Source organism: Pyrgilauda ruficollis, unplaced genomic scaffold, assembly GCF_017590135.1.
Source record: "Pyrgilauda ruficollis isolate IOZ18807 unplaced genomic scaffold, ASM1759013v1 scaffold215, whole genome shotgun sequence".
Taxonomy (NCBI): Eukaryota; Metazoa; Chordata; class Aves; order Passeriformes; family Passeridae; genus Pyrgilauda; species Pyrgilauda ruficollis.
This window is the reverse complement of record NW_024520873.1, coordinates 260,005-278,031: the sequence shown is the minus strand read 5'-3', so window position 1 is coordinate 278,031 and position 18,027 is coordinate 260,005. Positions and strand designations below refer to the sequence as shown.

Genomic DNA, 18,027 nt, shown 5'->3' with positions numbered 1-18,027 from the left:
TGTTTCATCTTGAGGAAATAGAACAGAGGACAGTGTGTGTCCTTTGGCTGTCTCTGAGCACCTGGGCTGCTTCCAGGACAGGAGAAACAGCTTTTTGGAATAACAGAAGTCATGGACTCGTGGAAGGCATCCCTGCCCATGGAAGGGGGTTGGAACAGAGTGACTTTTAACCCCAGACCATTTTAAGATTTGGGAGACACCACACACCACCACACCAGCCACTTTGACACGGGTTTTATTGCACTCCATCTGCCTCCTCCAGCCCAGGGGGGACCAGGAAGGTGGGGCTGGTCCAGCCCGGTCCCAGCTCCAGGGGCCGGTCCCAGGGCCAGGGGCTGGTCCCAGGGCCAGTCCCAGCTCCCAGGGCCAGTCCCAGCTCCAGGGGCCAGTCCCAGGGCCGGTCCCAGCTCCCAGAGTCAGTCCCAGCTCCTGGGGCTGGTCCCAGGGCTGGTCCCAGCTCCCGGGGCCGGTCCCAGGGCCAGTCCCAGCTCCCGGGGCCGGTCCCAGCTCCCAGGGCCGGTCCCAGCTCCCGGGGCCGGTCCCAGGGCCAGTCCCAGCTCCCGGGGCCGGTCCCAGCACGGGCTCAGCTCTCAGGCCCCGGCGCGTTCTCCCGCTGGCGGCGGTGCTGGAGCATCCTCTGCACACGGACACTGCACAGGTAGCCGGCGTACACCGTCAGCAGCATCATGGAGCCCGAGAAGGCCTTGTAGCCAAAGTCTGCCAGCTGCTTTTTGGACACCATGGCTGCACCTGCCAGACAGACACAGAATCCCAGCATAGTCAGGGGTGGAAGGGACCTCTGGAGGTATCCAGTCCAACCCCTGTGTCCAGGCAGGGTCACCCAGAGCAGGTGACACTGGAGGATGTCCAGGTGTCTCCAGAAAGGAAGACTCCTGTGACTCCATGGGCAGCTGTTCCAGTGCTCTGCACCCCTCCATGGAAAGTTCTGCCTCATGTTGAGTGAAACTCCTTGTGGTTTAGTTTATGGCTGTTGCTCCTCATCCTGTTTCTGGGCATCACCAAAAGCAGTCTGCCATCACCCTCTGACCCCTTGGAGATATTTATATTTATTAATAAGATCCCATCTCAGTCTTCTCTCCAGACTAACCAGGCCCAGCTCCCACAGTCTCAGAGAGATGCTCCAGATCCCTCAACATCCTTGTGGCGTGCACTGGACCATCTCCAGATGGTCCACTGGACCATCTCCTTGTCTGTGCTGACGTGAGGAGCCCAGACCTGGACAGGTCACTGTGGCCAAGGGACAGAATCCCCTCCTGACCTGCTGGCACGCTCTTTCCCGTGCATTCCAGGATCCCAGTGGTACGTGGGGCTATTCCTCTGCAGGTGCAGGATCCTACATTTGCTCTTGTTGAGCTTCGTTAGGTTATTCTCATAAATCATTAGGTTTCTCTTTGCCCAGTTCCCCAGCCGATGGGGCCCTGCTGGACGGCAGCACAGCCTTCGGGTGGATCAGCCAGTGCCTGCATTTCGTGTCATCACCAGACCCGCTCAGGACGCTTCCATCCTTTCATGCAGGTCGGTCACGGACACGGCGAACGAGACCGGACCCAGCAGCGGTCCCTGGTGAACTCACTGCCCACCGGCCCGCAAGAAGGCGGCGGGGAGCGGGGCCGGCAGCGCGGATTCGCGCGTCCCGTCCATCGTCCCATCCCATGCCGTCCCTATCCCCTCCCCACTCCCATCCCGTCCCGTCCCATCCCATCCCATCCCATCCCATCCCGGTCCGCTCCGCTCCGCTCCGGTCTCTCCGGACTCACCGCTCCCGTCCCGCTCCGCTCCGCGTCACGTGGCGCTGGGCAGTCACGTGCCTCCCGTCGTCACGTGTGTGCCGCGGTCACGTGTGGCCGCCGGCGAGCGCGGGAAGCCCGCGCGGTGCCCGCAGCGCCCCCTGGCGGCTCCCGGCCGCGGTCTCCCCTCAGGGCCGCTGCCGCGGCCCGCACGGGCCTCCCTGCACGACGGAGCCCGCGGGTCTCCCTCTCTGAGGTGCGGCGCCGGCAGCCCACAAAGGGCAGATGGATAGGGCCCAGGCTCTCCGGGCCGTGCTGCAGCCCTGAGGCTCGGCGGCGCGGTGCCATCCCGGCGGTCACGGTGGATTCACGGCTCTGGTGCCGTCCTGAGGGCCCCAGTGCCCCCCCTCCCCCGAGGGTCCCAGTAGTTTATTGAGGGTCCCAGTGGCATTCCAAGTGCCCCAGTGCCATTCCCAGGGCCCTGGTGCCTGCCCAGGGTCCCCTGTGCCCCCAGCCCAGTCTCCTTCCCAACAGGCCACGTTCCCCAGGTCCCCTCCTGTCCCCCCTGTGGCAGCTGCTCCCCTCCCGGAGCTCCTTTCCAGCCTTTGAACTCTGCTGTCCCTGCCCTGCTCTGCCCGGGGCTCCCTCGAGCTCCAAAGCTGCCAGGGTCACTCTTTTTTCCCCTTCTTCATCCTCCTTTCCCCCAGCAGCAGCTCCCAGGGCACTGGGATGTGCTGAGCCTGCAGAACATAATTCCAAATGGCAAAGGGAAGACTTTTTATAGCTCGGGACATCCAGCTCCAGTGTGGTGTGTTTAAAAGAGAGAGATTGTTGGAAACCTGGGACCCTCAGCAAGGGTCTGCAGCGATTCGGGCACTTCCAGGGTCAAAGAAACATGGACAAGGGGGATGCACAAAGCATTTCCATCCCAGCTAAACACAAATCCCTGCTGGATTCTGCTGCAGCTCCAGGCAGGTGCTGACAGGAGCTTGTGTGAGGGAGCAGAGCCCAGGGACCCTCTCTCCTGCATGAGCTTCGTATCCAAACACTTGGATTCCTTGAAGCCCTTGAAGACAAAGAGAACTAGAAGTCGTGCCAGCCCTGCAGGAACACGCTGGACTTCCTTTATCCTTCCTCCAAGCTCAATAAAGCTCCTCGGCAGAGGAAGCCGTGTTGGCTCCCCCCACACGACAGTTCTGCTGAATTTAAAGGTCGCGGAGTGCCTGCTGAGAAAACGTGGCTAATAAAAGGCACAGAAACAAGTGCAGTGCCAACAGATTAAATTCCCCTTGTAAGACACCGAGCAGAGGGTTCAGAGCCCTGGAAAGGTCACTCAGTACGGGGCTCCTTTAAAGACACACAGGGACAAAGTGAGTCTGGGAAAAGCAGCTGGGAAGAGATGAATAAAATCCCACAGCGTGTCCTGGGAAGCCCCAAACGTCAGAGGAGGGGAGGCCTGGGGTGTGTGGGGCACAGTGTGGTCCTGGCCTGGCTCCTGCTGGCCCCAGGTGAGGACTCTGGACCCGGCTCAATGCTGCAATCCCAACCCGCCATAGTCCTACGGCCAAATTTTAATCCTGGAACCGTTGCTGAGACAAAGCAAGTGGGACACTGTGTGACACTGGGGTTGAACAGGGACCTACAGGGACGTTCTTGCTGTTTCTGGGACAGCACGGGAGGGTGCAGGGCCAGGAGGGAACGGGCAGTGCCCTGTTCTGAGCACTCAGCAAGTCCAGCAGGCACCAACCCAGCGACAGTGATGCACTGGAGCCACAGAACGAGGAGAGCATCTCCTGCCTCCTCTCCATGTTTATTGTTATTTTAAAGGAACACTGCTAGTCAGAGAGCCCTTGGCTCTGGGACTTGAATGGGGGAGCATCCCAAGCCTTGCAGCATTCCAGCCTTCCAGCCCAGGTAGGATCAGTGACCAGTGGACACTCTGGCCTGAGCAAACACTACCAGCTTCAGAGGAGCAGAGGGACATGTGGCAGCTGTCTGGACAAGGGGCAAATTTCACAGGCTCAGTGTGAGGCCCAAGACCTCTGTCCTGTCCTGGGATGTTGGACATGTCCATGTACCTGTTGTGGATCATATGCCTATTCCTGCCCCTGTGCCAGAGGGCAGCTTGCAGCATCCCCACATGAGGAAAGTGTGAGACCTCCTTCCTCAGCTCCTGGACAGCCACACATGGAAGCACAGAGCAGTCTAAAGCACAAGCTGAAGCAAGCCAGAGGAAGGCAAAGTGTGGCTGTGGAGGAATTACTGAACATCAACGTGACTCAGGTGCCTTGAGCTGACCCACCTGCCTGATGTGAGGGTATAAGGCAGGGGTCACACCAGCTGCTCACACAGACTCAGGGGCAGTTGGTCCCTGGCAGTGCCAAGCCCCAGAGGTCAAACTGAGACAAGGGAGATAAGTCAGCGGGCATGGAATTAGCACATTTTGTCACAAACCTGTGACAACAGGGGAGCTCCCCAGGGCTGGGGCCAAGTCTGATGGAGAGAGCAAAAGCTCTAAATAAACAAGCTCCAGAGTGTCCCTGGGTGAGCAGGAGCAGCTGGGGGAAAGCAGCACATGGCCGGGTGGCAAGGAATGCCATTGTCTGTGCTGTGCTGGTGCTGCTTACAAGATCCTCGGTGCCTTTGGAAGTCCTGAGAGCTCCACTCACCAGGTGGAGCCTGGCAGGGGACTGTGCCCTCTCCACCAGACAGGGAATGCAAAAGCAGCAGCAGGTAGGGAAGAGCTGGTGTCACTCAGAGTGGCCCATGGGGCTAAGAGGGAGGACTTGGGACACTGTTTTCCCTGCCAGGCAGTGCCCAGCCCTTATCTATCATGATGGCCTGGCAGAGTCCTTCCCAGAGCTGAATCCACTGTGAGGAAGTGGAAGGAGGAAGATGCTCAGCCCTGCTCAGGACAAACCTTAGCAGCAGCAATTAAACGAGCTCTTCAAAGAGAGGAAGAGGTCAGCAGGTACCTCTGTGCCAGGCTCAGTGTCCAGGGCAGTGTCTGGGGCTGGGGAAGGGAACCTCTGCTCTTCCAGCAGTCAGCAAAGGCTCCCAGGAGACCCAGACTCTTCCTGAGGCTGTGGCAGCAGATCAGGTCAGTGTGGGCAGGAGGTCTCAGCACATCTCAGCGGGACCTGTGCTCTGCAGGCAGAGCCCCTTACATGTGCTCAGGGTGGTTCTGGAGACACGAAATGAAGTCAGTGACAGGTTTGCCCTCGTAGCAGACCCGAAACACAGCAGTGAAGAGGGGGAACCTGTGGGCAGACAAAGAAAGTCACCACAGATGGCCGAGTCAGAGCACCTCGACTTCTGTCACGGCATAGAGGAGCAGGTGGGCCAATGGCACTGTGCCCCATCCAACAGGCCACTCCTGCCCAGCTGCTGGGGGCTTTCCCCTCCTGCTGCTCCTGAAAAGCCCCACGCCAACGAAGCACAGAGATTCCAGCACTCACTTCTCCACTGCATTCTTGCTCTTGAGGATTCGATGCAGCTCAGCAGATGTCTGGGGACCCTGCAGCTTCTGCCCATTCAGCATCTCCTTCTCCAGCTGCTCAATGGACTGAAAAAACACAGCAGTAAGGAGCTGGACCTGCAGCTCTGCTGCTGCACCACGTTCCTGCCCTGGAGCTGGGCTGCAGCACTAGCCAAGCACAGACAGATCCCACAGTGCTAAGGGGGATCACCTCCCTGCCTTCTCACCAGGTTGATGCAGGAATCATAGAATCACAGAATATCCTGAGTTGGAAGGGACTCACAAGGACCATCCAGTTGAACTCCTGGCCCCCCACAGACACCCCAACAATCCCACCCTGTGCCTGACAGCATTATCCAAACACCCCTTGAGCTCTGGCAACCTTGGGGAACCTGTTCAGTGCCCGACCACCTTCTGGGTGAAGAACCTTTCCCAGCTATCCCACCCAAACCTCCCCTGACCCAGCTTTATCCACACACGTCTCAGTGTCGGCCGCTTCCAGCTCTGCTCACCTTGCCAGTCTTGGCAAAAGCCTCGGCGACCTTGCGGTTGCGGCCCCCATAGCAGGTGGTGATGAGGTCAGCCACGCCACAGCTCTCCAGGAAGGTGGAGGAGGTGACAGGGCCCTTGCAGAAGAGTTTGGCAAAGCCAATCATCTCCATCAGGCCCAGGCGGATCACGGCAGCCTTTGTGTTGTCGCCGTAGCCAAGCCCATCACAGAAACCAGCTCCTACAGCCACCACGTTCTGGAAAACAGTGGCAATGTGGAGGGGTCTCTTCCCAACAGAGCTTGGGGCTTGGCTGCATCTGTGAGCAGCCTGTGTGATCCCAAGCACTGGCTGCTGTCTGTGGCAGTGCCCACCAGCCCTCCTCCCCTGAGCTCCCTGCAGAGCCCCGGGCTCTGCTCACCTTGAGAGCCCCACAGATTTCTACAGTGTCAGCTTCCTGCACCACCGACACACGGAAGTTGGGGGTCTGCATCAGGTCCTTCAGCATCTGCCCGTGCTTCATGTTCTTGCAGCCTGAGGAGACAAAGGGACGAGGAAGAAGATGATGGGGAAACCCATGAGGTAGGTCCATGCTCTCCTGAAGGCCATCCAGTGAGAGGAACCTATTGCCCAACCAATGTTGCAAAACAGTTGCAGGTCCACACAGAGTCAGGCACACACTGCCTGACAGATAAGCAATGTTCAACTTTGACATTCCCAGAAGACAGGGGACAATCCATGCTCTGTGTCACGCAATTGAGAAATGACTTTCTGAATGCTCAATAGGTTAAAGACATCTTCAAAGGTTGCAAATTTGGGGTTGCAGCTTTCTGTTGTGGTTGTCCCTGCAGGGTCCTGTGTGCTCACAGGGGTTGTGGGCTCTGCTCCACCTCCCCAGCCTCCTGCCCAGTGTGTTTGCTGTTGTTTCATAAAACACACACTTTGAATGCCACAACTTCTGACCCAGCAAATGGTTCTGTTTGTTTTGGCTCTGTGCACAGTCCCCAACAGTGTGGAGGGTGTTGGAACTGTCACTACATGAACTTCCAAGCAGTCCTGGCTGGCAATAACATGAGATCCAGGTGGGCATCCTGTGATGCCCAAGGAAATCAAGGATGAAAATTATTCCTAAGGGGCCTCTTGTTGCCCACCCCTTTAATTTGTGCCAGGCAGCTGCCTGATGCTGGCTCCATCCTGGCAGGAACCTTTAGCTGCATAACTCCATTGTTAATGAAGTGAGTGATCCCATCACAAACCCTGGGAATGAGCTCAGCCAGCTCCTATGGAGTCTCCTGTCTTCCCAGGGAACAGGGCCAGTTCACCCAAGGCAGCAGGAGTTTGAGCTGCACCATACTCCGCCCCTTGCCTCTTCCTGCTAATCACAAATGAAAGCTGCTAACGAGGAGGGCTCTTGGCTCCTTACCGATGGTGGTTTCACAGAACTTCTCTTCTGCCACTTCACTGGCAATATTGGCCCCCATGAGCACGTTCATTTCTATTCCCAGTTTCTCATGGATGATGTCTGAGATCAGCCTCAGCCCATCTGGTCCTTCATCCACACCCTGGGGGACAGCCAGGGACAGAGACCACAGCATCAATTACACTGGAATAGATCTCTGAGGACATTGAGTCCAACCTTTGACTGAACACTGCCTTGCCAACCAGACAATGAGCAGCTGCCCCTCCTGGACACCTGCCCTGCACCCCAATCCTGCCATTCCCTGTGCTGCAGTGCTCTGACTGATCCTGACATGCAGAGCTGTGCCCTGCTCCTCTCAGCACCTGAGATCCCCCATATGCCCTCACTCTTCTCCACCAACACCTCCAAATCTCCACAAAGACTCTACCCTCACTTCCCTTCTTCCCCCCACTGCCTGCTTCTGTTCCAAAATCCCTGGACTCCCTTAGCAGCCACTCCAAGCTGGGCTGCTTTCAGCTCCCCTGCCTTGGCCCCGCACCCTGGTGAGCCCTGCTCCTGCTCACACCTTGATGAGTGACATCCCAATGGCCTCTTTCTTCACGTGGCCCTTGAGCTGGTCACAGACTTTGCCGATGAACTGGTGGGGCACCACGAACAGGAGGACATCAGCCCCTGCACAGGCTTTGAGCAGGTCTGGCTCTGCCACCTGAATAGAGTGTGAATGGCGTTAGGGACTGGGAAGATGGATGGCAAGGAAGGGCCCAAAGTCACCATGCCCAGGTCCCTGCCAGCAGAGGGGCTGGTGGGATGATGCCAGAGCAGAGGGGGATGATGCCAGCTCAGAGGCAGCCACATGGCCTCCAGCCCAGCCTGTGGGATGCCAGAGCAGTGTCAAAGGTGGGCAGTGAGAGCAGCCAGGGCTGCAGCTCATCCAAGCACAGATGAAGGTCAGTGGGAGGGCATAACTGGGCCCCGCACAGCCCGGTGCATCCCCTGCCTTCACACCCCCAGAGCTGCTGGCCTCTCTCCAAAGCCCAAACATCAGCTCTGCCCCTCGGAGAGACTGCTGGCAGCCCACACTCACCACGTTGGGGGGCAGCTTGTGCCCCGGCAGGTACTTGACATTCTCGTGCTCCGTGTTGATGATGTCCGTGAGCCGCCGGCCGCCCACCTCCTCCTCCAGCACCCACATGTTCACCTGGTTCTCGAAGCTGCTCAGCCGAGCTGTGTTGCTGCCGGCGATCTTGGCGATGGCCGAGCCCCTGCGAGGGCAGAGGGAGGCCGTGGTTGTGGGCACTGGAGAGCCCAGGGCACCACAGGTCACTCTGTGACCTGCAGGAATGCGGACGGCTGGCACCGGCTGCCGGGGGTGCCGAGGGGGGACAGGGGAGGACAGGGACCGCGCTGTGCTCGCCGAGGGGAGCCGGGTGCCAGGCGCTCACCAGTTGCCAGAGCCCACGATGCAAACCTTCTTGCCACCCATGGTGCCGGGAGCGGGGCACTGCGGGCTTGGAAGCCGCCTCTGCTATTTCAAGGCTGCCCGAAGCAGGGGCGGCCCCGGCCCGCCCCCGGCCCCGCCTCGCCCCCGGGGCACCGGGCACCCCCTCCGTGCGTGGCAGGTGCAAAGCGCTGCCCTGGAGCAGCTCAGATCCCCCAGAACCAGGAGTCATGGAATCAGGGAATCGTATCATACCCTGAGCTGGAAGGGACCCTCAAAGATTGGTGAGTCCAAGCCCTGAACAGGACACCCCAACAATCCCACCCTGTGCCTGACAGCGTTGTCCAAACGCCCCTTGAGCTCTGGCAGGGTCAGGGCTGTGACCATCGCCTGGGGAGCCTGTTCAGTGCCTGAGCACTCTGGGAGAAAATACCCTTTTCCTAATATCCATCCCAACCCCCCTGACAGCTCCAGCCATTCCCCGGGGTCCTGACACTGTCCCAGAGAGCAGGGATCAGAGCTGCCCCTCTGCTGCCCCTCGTGAGGAAGCTGCAGAGACCTAGGCAGAGCACTTGCCAAGCTGACTCGTCACTAATGAGCCTTTCTGCATAAAAGCTTTTCAATATGTCCCCCTCTTGCTAAAAAGTGCCATTTCCCCCTAACGAAGGAGCAGGAACCACCTGGTGTAGCCCCAGGACTCAGCTCCTGTCCCCACCACAGCCAGCAGCACTTTCCCCTTCACACAGAGGATGCTTCCCTTGCCCCAGGGGCTCCCAGGTCTGCAGCAAAGCAGTTAGGTTCTATAAACAAGCAGGGTGAAGAGAATAAATCCCCTTCTGCATAATTTTAAACCCTTGCATGTAAACTGTATTTCAATTTCCCTCAAATTCTGCCCTGCTCCTTTGGGATGTCCAACAGGTTGCCACAATCCAGCCAAGTGGACACGAGGCAATTCAGGATTTATTAGCACTGGCCACTGGGCTTCCAGTTTTGCTCAAGTTACTTTGTTTACCACAAAAGCACTTTGCAAAGGCTTAGCAGAGTCTGCAAGCTGGGAGATCCCTCCAAGAAGGGCTCGCTATAAAAGGCCAAAATATGAAGAACATTTTCTCTCCAGTCACTTAACCCTGCTGGCTTTGAAAAGAAAGCAGATAATCGTGTCCCTTCCCTGGGAGTCACCAGGCTCATCCCCCATGGCAGCTGGGAGAGTGCAAGCTGTCAGCATGGAAGGAGGAGGACAGCTTCCTTCACAGGAGTCTTTTATTAAAACTGGGTGACGTCTACAAGGATACAGTACAAAAAAAAAATTTGGTCCATGGAAAAAACCGTAATACTCAGTTAAGAAAAGCAGTTACTCTGCAACAGCTACGTTTGCTATGTAGGACTCAGCATCCCTCCTGTGGGAGTACCCTGAGGAGTCAGGGGCTGCTTCTCCAGCACCAAGACCTTCACCCCAGTACCACGGAGGAGCATTTCAGAAGGGCAAAGGAGAGGGGAAGTCGAGAGTCTATTACTCACAGACATGTAGTAACACAGACACAAGCAGTAGTAGGGCCACCCAGGTGCTCCAACTCACAGCATCCTCCCCAGCCACACTGAACTGGGTGAGTGCTCATCAGTAACATGATCCTGCAGCTATTCCAAGAGTCAGACCAACTTTTGAGTCCATTTGCATTATAGTCCCGAGCACAAACACTGGGATTGGAGTGAAAAGGAGCTATTTCATTCTCCTAAGTCTGACCACCAGTACCTCATTCCAGGAGGAGGCATTGGGGCTGCTACTCCTCACAGTGGAGAAAATCTATTTGTACATTCCTGAACCATGCTGGGCCCTATGGCAGCCCCACAGCCTAAAACTTGACTAAAAACCACAGGAGCTTCAGCATGGAAACACCTGCTAACTCACATATGCTTGGAAAAATGTCCATTTCCAAGGACTGTGCTGTCCTTGGACCCTTGGACCCACACAAAGGAGCCTCTGCTCCCCACAGCAAGTGACACAGGACAACTGTCCTGAAGGAATGAGCCTACAACACTGTCCCTGCAGAATTCCAGGCAGCTGCTTCACCTCCTCTCCCTGCTCCAGGGAACACAAACAGCCTCGTGGTTTGCTGGAACCCATTTGTAGGTGTCTGAAGTGCTGCATCACTCCAACGCTTCCACATCCCTGCAGGAAGCCAAGGCCTTGTCTCCCTGTGATCCCAGCCTGTGACAGTCTGTCATGGAACACGAAGGGAATGAGGCAGGGGAGAAGGGAGAAGGGAAGAAGCAATTCTCTATACAGTTCAGTATCTTCCTCAAGGAGGAGAGTGACCTATGAGGCAGCCCAGTGCAGCAGCACCCTCTGAGGAGGGGGTGAGGGCAGGGAGGTATGTTAGCTCATGGCATCCTGCCCACGACAGCGCCTGGCACAGGCTGTAAAACGTGGCAGGGAAGAGCCCAGCCACACCTTAAAGCAGAGCCAGGCTTCAGAGCCAGCTCTGAGTGCCCAGCCAGATGCCGGCTGGGGAGGAATGGGCTGAGAGAAGGCTCTGAGTCACTCTGGCTACCGGGGACACTACGGGCAGTGCAGAGTCACGGGGACGCTCGTGGAAGCCTTGGGACTGACAAGGCAACAGTCAGGAAGAAAACCAGGTAGAAATGTGTGCTCATTGGAGCCTGTCTGTTTGCCCCAGGTGTCCTGGACTTGCCCCTGCAGGGACAATGCCAGGATGAATAACGTGGGCCTCGCTGCCAGAGTGGGATTCGGTGAGCTGGAACAGTGAGTTCTGCAGCTCTGTCTCCACAAACAGCTGTGATGCTTCTGCCTGGGGAGGAGCAGAGCAGCCTATGTGTTCCGGATCCCCAGGGCCTGCTCCAGTTCCTGCCGTCTCTGCTGCACCTGCAAGAGGAGCCGAGTTGCAGCATTAACACCCTCGGGTGGTGCAGCACCAGAGCACCCAGTCAACACAGGAGCCAGCTGGAAAAGGCGAGCTCAAACTGGGACCAAGATGCAACCACCACCTTCCCCCAGCATTGTGTGCCCCAAGGAGTGCCAGGCACGGAGAGGGACCCCTGCCTGGGGACACTCACCTTGGAGTAGAAGTATCGGCACACGGCTTCCTGCGCCCACGGCTGGAAGTAGAACTCGGCTCTGCGCTCCTCCTCGGGATTCCCAACGACATCAGTCATTGTCTGGGAGCACAAAGGCACAACAGCTCAGCGAGTGCAAAAGCTCTGGCTGTGCTGAGCAAACCCACCCCCTTCCCTTTCCTCACAGACATCTCAGTGCACTCAGGTCAGCTTCTTACGCTTGACTCAAATCCCAGCCTCGCTTTCCAAGGAGGAAATTGCCTCCTTCTCTCTGTGGGAGCTCATTCTAATGAGGGAAGCGTGTGAACTGGACCACCTTCTACACAAGACAAAGCTTCTACCTTCAAATCCCGGCACTGGGACTGGAGCCAGTCGTTGATGAAGCCCTGAGGATCTCGGGCAAAGCTCAGCATGAACTCGCGCTGTGTCTTCAGCTGGTTGATGGTCTCAATTGTTTCATGGATCTGAAGGAGACAAACACAGAATGGAACTGCTGAACAGGGGAGAAGTCAGAAACATCAAGGGATCCAACACATGAAGGCAAATTCTTACACTCTCTAGTTAACTTATACTTACTAGGATGTTCAGCTCTTAGTTTCCTGCTCTCTAAATATTACCCATTTTCCCATAGACTGGTTGCTTTAAAAACTACATTTCCAGGTACAGCCATGTTTGTAAACATGGCTCATCCCACTGCAGCCTCCGAACAACGGAGCACTCCTATTCTGTGTCCAGAGACACATCTCTGCCCAGCAACAAGGAGAGCAGACCTGAAGGAGCTTTTCCTACCTTGTTATCCAGAGCAGCAATTTCCTGTTGACTGGCTGTGGAGAGCAGAAAGGAATTCATCTGGGTTTTCAGGGTATCGTCCACCTCCACGTCAATGTCATAGCAGGCTGTTTTCTTCTGGTCATTTGGGTCAACGCTGGGGACATTCACAAGAAGCCACAATCAGGGAGTAGCTCCAGAAAGAAGGCATATGGGAAAGGTCCCAAAAGAAAATATGGGACCAGTTCAAGAAAGCAGCAAATGCAGCTCCTCTGGGATGCTGCAGCAAACAGACTGCAGGCAAGGACAGGGACAAGCCATGCCACTGTCAGCCTCAGCCCCAAAAGCAGCAAAAGCCCACCGATGGCTTTGCAGCAAAAGAAGAGAATGATTGCTCCAAGAAGGTTTCTACAGACAGCAAAGGACAGCAGGGATGTGGGAGTGCCTTTGCAAGAGGGATGTGGTAATGGGAGAGGCGGCTGCTCTTGTACAAAGGAACAGTGACAGGCAACATGGGAACTGCTGCTGAAAATCAGGACACAGCACGTTGTCTTCCCATGCCAGCCTCATCCATCCCTCCCTCTCCCTCCCTCTCTCTCTCCCTCCCACTCCTTCCTGGAAACAGGAACTGCCGTGGAGCAGCCTCACCTGATCACATGATTGATGATGATCGGTTCGGGGGGCATCAGCAAGGCATGAAGCCTTTGTGGGATCTCAGAGAACTTCATCCGCTGCGACTCAAATATCTGTGACAGAGACAGGGCTGAGGGAGGAGCAGGGGCTCGCTGCAGCCACCCCCGGCTGCCCGCACTGGAAACCGATCCAGGTGCTGCTGTTCCAGCCCTGCCACTGCTCACCTGCTGCAGGTACTTGTCACAGATGACAAACTCCCGCTCGTGGGGGTCCTGCAGCTTGTGGGTCTTGATGTACTGCCACAGGGCCTGGATGATCACGGGCCGGGTCTGAGTGTGGATGCCCAGCAGCCGAGCCAGGCGCGGATCCAGTTTGAACTGGGGAGGCTGAACAGAGAGCACGGAGAGGTGAGGCAGCCCCAGACACAGGTAATGGTGCATGCCCAGCACTGCTGCTCCCAGCATGGAATGGTTTGGGCTGGGAAGGACCTTAAAGAAATCTCATTCCACCTCCCACCATGGGCAGGGTCACCTTTCACTATGCCAGGTTGCTCCAAGCCCTGTCCAACCTGGCCTTGGGTACTTCCAGGGATCCAGGGGCAGCTCCAGCTTCCCCGGGCAGTTGTGCCAGGGCCTCGCCACCCCTACAGGGAGGAATTTTTCCCTACTATGCTACCTGGTAATCCAGCATCAGCAGGACAGTGCAGCGCACGTTCACATCCCCCGGCCTCTTCACCTGGAAGCCATCTGTCTCCTGAGTCGTAGCAGTCCTGTGCCACTGCAACACGAGAGGGAATTCAGAAGCCACCCCCAAACATGATTCCCCCTGCTCCTGCTGCTGGCCACCCAAAAACTTTGCCAGTAAATCCCACCCAGCTAGAGAAATCTCCAATTCTTCCCACTTAAGAGTTTGAAACAAGAGTCAATGCATTTGTTCTGACCTTCAGCAAGTGAGAGGAAAAGCCAAAGTGCGAATTCAAGAGCTCCTGGCTCCCAGGAGCCTCAAAGATTCCCACCTCCCAAGTATAAATGACACACAAACCCCACCTGCTGAAACACCAACCCACTTTTAGAGGAAACACAGCAAAAAGCAGCTCACCTCTACTAGGTGATTGTCAGGGCCATACAGGTCTTTATCAAGTTCAATGACCAGAGATTTAAAGAAGGACGAAAATTTCCTTTTCTGCTTGGTGGCATCATATTTGGACAGAGCAGACTGCAAGCAACACAGGGAGGAAGAGGGTTAGGGCAGCAAGTCTCAGCACTCAAGCACAGCCACCGTGCACAACAGCTCCTGTAAGTTCTGAACACCTGAATTCACCAACGTGTGCTCAAAAATCGAGTTTCCAAGTCAGAAAGGGAAAGACTGAAGTTAAAGATGAGCTCGCAGGAGTTAAACCCCTCAGCAGTTACGTACAATGCCAGTGCCCTGGTTCTCAGGGCCGGGGACACAAGTGCCACTGAGCTGCTCTCACCAGTGATTCTCACAACTCTAAGAACTTTGGACAACTCATGTCCTGCCATGGGGACACCCATCGGTCTGCAAGCTGGGCTCTCGGTCTCGTCACCATCAGACTCCTTGGAAAACAGAGATGAAGGAGGATATCAAGCCCCAGCTGTGCTCTCAGACACTAGGAAACTGGTTTCATTGCCAACTCCAGATCCACAGTCTCCTCTGAGGTTGGCTACTTCCCACTTACATCCTCCAACAGCCGTCCTTCCACCCGAAGCTCCCAGGAGGCGACGGTTCCTTCGCCATCCTCCACGTCCGACTTGGCGGGGTTGAAGGTGTTGGAGATAAAAATGCGCAGCTTTCGCTTTTGCTGGGAGAAAAAACACCAGCTCAGCACTGGTAATTCTCCTGCACAGGGCCAACTGTCCTGCACAGGCTTTGCTAAAACTGAGCTCAGTGTTTTCAGCTGCCTCTCATTCCCCCCCTCCTGGAGCACACAGGACAGAGGTGCTGCTGGTCCCAGTCCTTGCAGTGTCCAGAGCACTGAGACCCCTGATATGCCACACTCACAGGACACAACCCTTCAGTGCCCTCCTGCTGCCTGAACTCAGGAGCCTGCAGAGCCTGGGTACAAGCCAGGGACTGCCCTACCTTGATGGGGCGTTTCAGGGCCTCCTGGATATCCAGGCGCTTCCTCATGATGGTCTGGTCCAGCTTCCTCTCGAAGGCCAGCAGGTCCATGTAGGCCTGGGATTCGGGCACGAGCTCACGGATCTGGGGCCAAGCAAGGATGGAAATGCCCATCAGCTCCCCAGAGTGCCCCAGGCTGCCTCACCTCCCCCCGAGCCCCTCCCCGTGTCCCACTCACCCGCTGCGGGAGGATTTTATCTGCCATCTTCTTCTTCTTGGCACTGACGGGGGCAAGAAGCAAAGGGGGTGTGAAAATGGGAACGGCTCTGGGCACAGGAACTCACAAACCTGCAGCTCCAACTGCCCAGGGACTCCCCAGTTAGCTGGGCCCTGCTCCAGTATGGCTAACTGGTTATCTCAATGCTCCCACCCCTCTGAGCACTCAGAAAGGGAATTACATCTATTGGGAAGGGGGTTTATCCCTTGGGAAGGAGGACCTGACACAACGCCCACACCAAGTGACCTTCCTGCCCCAATCAGCTTTGGATTGGCTTTTCCAGGAACAGCATTTTAAATCCAGGGTGAATTTCATTCTCACTGGGGCATCGCACCAGGATGCAGGCACGTGACATAAACTCAGCCTTGCCCTGCCCAGTGCTGTCCTCCAATGCCAGGGGAATGGAATGCACAAGGACCTGACAGGACCCTTCAGCCCCTGAGTGCTGCAGGATGAACTCCAGAATCCCTGAGCTTGGAAAAGCCCTTCCAGACCTTTGACTCCAACCTGTGCCTGAACCCCACCTTGTCACCAACCCAGAGCACTCAGTGCCACGTCCATCACTCTTTGGAAACCTCCAGGGATGGCAACTCCACCACCTTCCTGGGCAGCCCCTTCCAAAACCTGGCAATTTCCATCAAGAAATTCCTCTCGATGCCCACGACAGCACAGGGGATGCTGCTGCTGCTGCCCCGAGATGCTCCCGTTGTCCGGGATGTCCCCGTTAGCCCCGGGATGCGCCCTCTCCCCGTGCCTTACTTGTGGTTGCGGTTGGGCACCGCCTGCGGCTGCACCTGCTGAAGCTGCTGCGGCGCCGGCCGCTTGCGAGCCTGGTCCAGCCCGGCCTGCGCCAGCGCGGGCCGCACGGCTGGGCTCCCACCGTACCCGGGAGGACCCATGGCCGGGCCCTGCGGCGCCAGGCGGCCGCCCGGCAGCATCCCGGGGCGCTGCGGAGAGAACAGAGCCGGTCAGCGCCCGGGGGTCAGGGAAGGGAACGGGGACCTTGAGGGGTGGGATTGGGGTGCAGGGTCTGAGGGATCGGGGGGAGGGGATCGGGGACCTTGAGGGGTGGGATTGGGGTGCGGGATGGTCCCAAACTCTGGGAAGTGTTGGGGGTTTCAGCCCCCGCTCCCCGGCCGTGATTACAGCCCCGTTCCCTGGTGCTGGAGCCTCCCTTGCTCGGGGATGTGCTCGGAGGGAGGTGGATGTGCCTTTCCCAGGGATGGCATGTGCAGGTGGGGCAGTGACACCCCTCACCTGAGCTGCCCTCCGGAATTCAGGAGGGATTTCTCCATGGAAAGGGGGGTGAGGGGCTGCCCTGGGAGGTGGTGGAGTCGCCATCCCTGGGGACGTCCAGGGAACAGCTGGATGTGGCACTCAGTGCTCTGGTGGGGATCACTCCCCAGTTTGGACTTGGTGATCCTTTCCAGCCTCAGGGATTCTGGGATCTTAGGGATGAAGTTTATGGGGCAAACAAATGGCCATGAATGGGCCCAGTTTGTGCAGGTTCAGGCAGAGCACCAGGAAAAGGATTCCTGTCTCCCCTGGGCTTCCTCAGAGAGCAGGAGGCTGGAGTTAAAGGCCACTTTCTGCAAGTATTAACATTAAGTTCCTTCTCCCTGAAGCAGTTTCCTGTGCTCAGAGAGAAGGGGGACACAAACCCAGTCAGCATTAATCCACGGAAAAAGCCACATGCGCAGTCACACCACGAGTATTAATTAAACAATTAACGATGATCATCTGATGAGCGCTGCCTCCAGCCTGGGGGTCCCAGCACAGGGAGGACGAGGAGCTGCTGGAGTGAGTCCAGGATGATCCGAGGGATGGAGCAGCTCTGCTGGGAGGAAAGGCTGGGAGAATTGGGGTTATTCAGCCTGGAAGGGCTCGGGATGACCTCATTGTGCCCTTCCTCCTTTCTCCTGCCCCGAGGGTTTGGTGGAACAGCTTTGGAAATGCCTGCCCTGCACCTGCTGGTGGCTCCATGGAAACTTTGGTGCCCAGCCAGCCTGGCTCTGGCTGCAGGACAGCAGGACAGCAGCACCGGGGGCTGTGGCATTGTCCCTCAGCGCCTGTTGCCACCGGCAGCCAGCGAGGGGGGACTGGGAATTCTGGCCCACCAGGGGAGCTGCTGGAATCTCGGCATCTCCACAGAGCCTGAGCGGGCTGGGTGTCTGCATGGGCTGAGGCTGCCTGGATCCGGAACGGGCTGAGGGTCCCTGGATCCTGATCAGGGTGAGGCTGCCTGGATCCCGATCAGGGTGAGGATCCCTGGATCCCGATCAGGGTGAGGCTGCCTGGATCCTGATCAGGGTGAGGATCCCTGGATCCCGATCAGGGAGAGGCTGTCTGGATCCTGATCAGGGTGAGGATCCCTGGATCCTGATCAGGGTGAGGCTCCCTGGATCCCGACATCAGGGTGAGGCTGCCTGGATCCCAAACAGCTTCAGATCCTGAGCAGAGGATCCTGAACGGTGCAGGTGCCCAGGTCTCACAGCCTGGAGCTGCATCCCCACCCGGCTGACGTTCCCAGCCCACTCCTGATGCCCCGAGGGACGCGATGGAGGCTTGTGCCTGGACAGAGCAGCTTCTGCACATCCCGCCGGTCCCGGCCGGATTCCAGGGG

The 18,027-nt window shown here is 57.3% G+C and overlaps 3 protein-coding genes across 4 annotated transcripts; all 3 read right to left on the bottom strand.

The window, feature by feature from the left end:
* Positions 1 to 397: 397 nt before the first annotated feature.
* Positions 398 to 1,927, bottom strand: LOC121353968 (cytochrome c oxidase assembly protein COX14 homolog). 2 transcript variants are annotated; one of them, XM_041468217.1, is made up of 3 exons: positions 1,779 to 1,927; positions 577 to 750; positions 399 to 545 (listed from the first exon to the last, which is right to left on the bottom strand). In XM_041468217.1, the coding sequence occupies exon 2, from the start codon at positions 740 to 742 to the stop codon at positions 584 to 586; it is 159 nt and encodes a 52-aa protein (XP_041324151.1). In that variant the 5' UTR covers positions 743 to 750; positions 1,779 to 1,927; the 3' UTR covers positions 399 to 545; positions 577 to 583. The 2 variants fall into 2 exon arrangements, with proteins under 2 accessions (XP_041324150.1, XP_041324151.1); XM_041468216.1 differs by having other exon boundaries at positions 398 to 750.
* Positions 1,928 to 3,508: 1,581 nt separating this feature from the next.
* Positions 3,509 to 8,677, bottom strand: GPD1 (glycerol-3-phosphate dehydrogenase 1). The gene is made up of 8 exons (XM_041468214.1): positions 8,577 to 8,677; positions 8,219 to 8,396; positions 7,700 to 7,840; positions 7,138 to 7,276; positions 6,136 to 6,248; positions 5,739 to 5,972; positions 5,207 to 5,313; positions 3,509 to 5,008 (listed from the first exon to the last, which is right to left on the bottom strand). The coding sequence occupies exons 1-8, from the start codon at positions 8,615 to 8,617 to the stop codon at positions 4,912 to 4,914; spliced, it is 1,050 nt and encodes a 349-aa protein (XP_041324148.1). The 5' UTR covers positions 8,618 to 8,677; the 3' UTR covers positions 3,509 to 4,911.
* Positions 8,678 to 9,818: 1,141 nt separating this feature from the next.
* Positions 9,819 to 16,376, bottom strand: SMARCD1 (SWI/SNF related, matrix associated, actin dependent regulator of chromatin, subfamily d, member 1). The gene is made up of 12 exons (XM_041468208.1): positions 16,164 to 16,376; positions 15,366 to 15,408; positions 15,149 to 15,271; positions 14,745 to 14,867; positions 14,144 to 14,260; positions 13,721 to 13,822; positions 13,270 to 13,431; positions 13,061 to 13,158; positions 12,434 to 12,569; positions 11,986 to 12,108; positions 11,645 to 11,746; positions 9,819 to 11,453 (listed from the first exon to the last, which is right to left on the bottom strand). The coding sequence occupies exons 1-12, from the start codon at positions 16,340 to 16,342 to the stop codon at positions 11,400 to 11,402; spliced, it is 1,362 nt and encodes a 453-aa protein (XP_041324142.1). The 5' UTR covers positions 16,343 to 16,376; the 3' UTR covers positions 9,819 to 11,399.
* Positions 16,377 to 18,027: the final 1,651 nt, after the last annotated feature.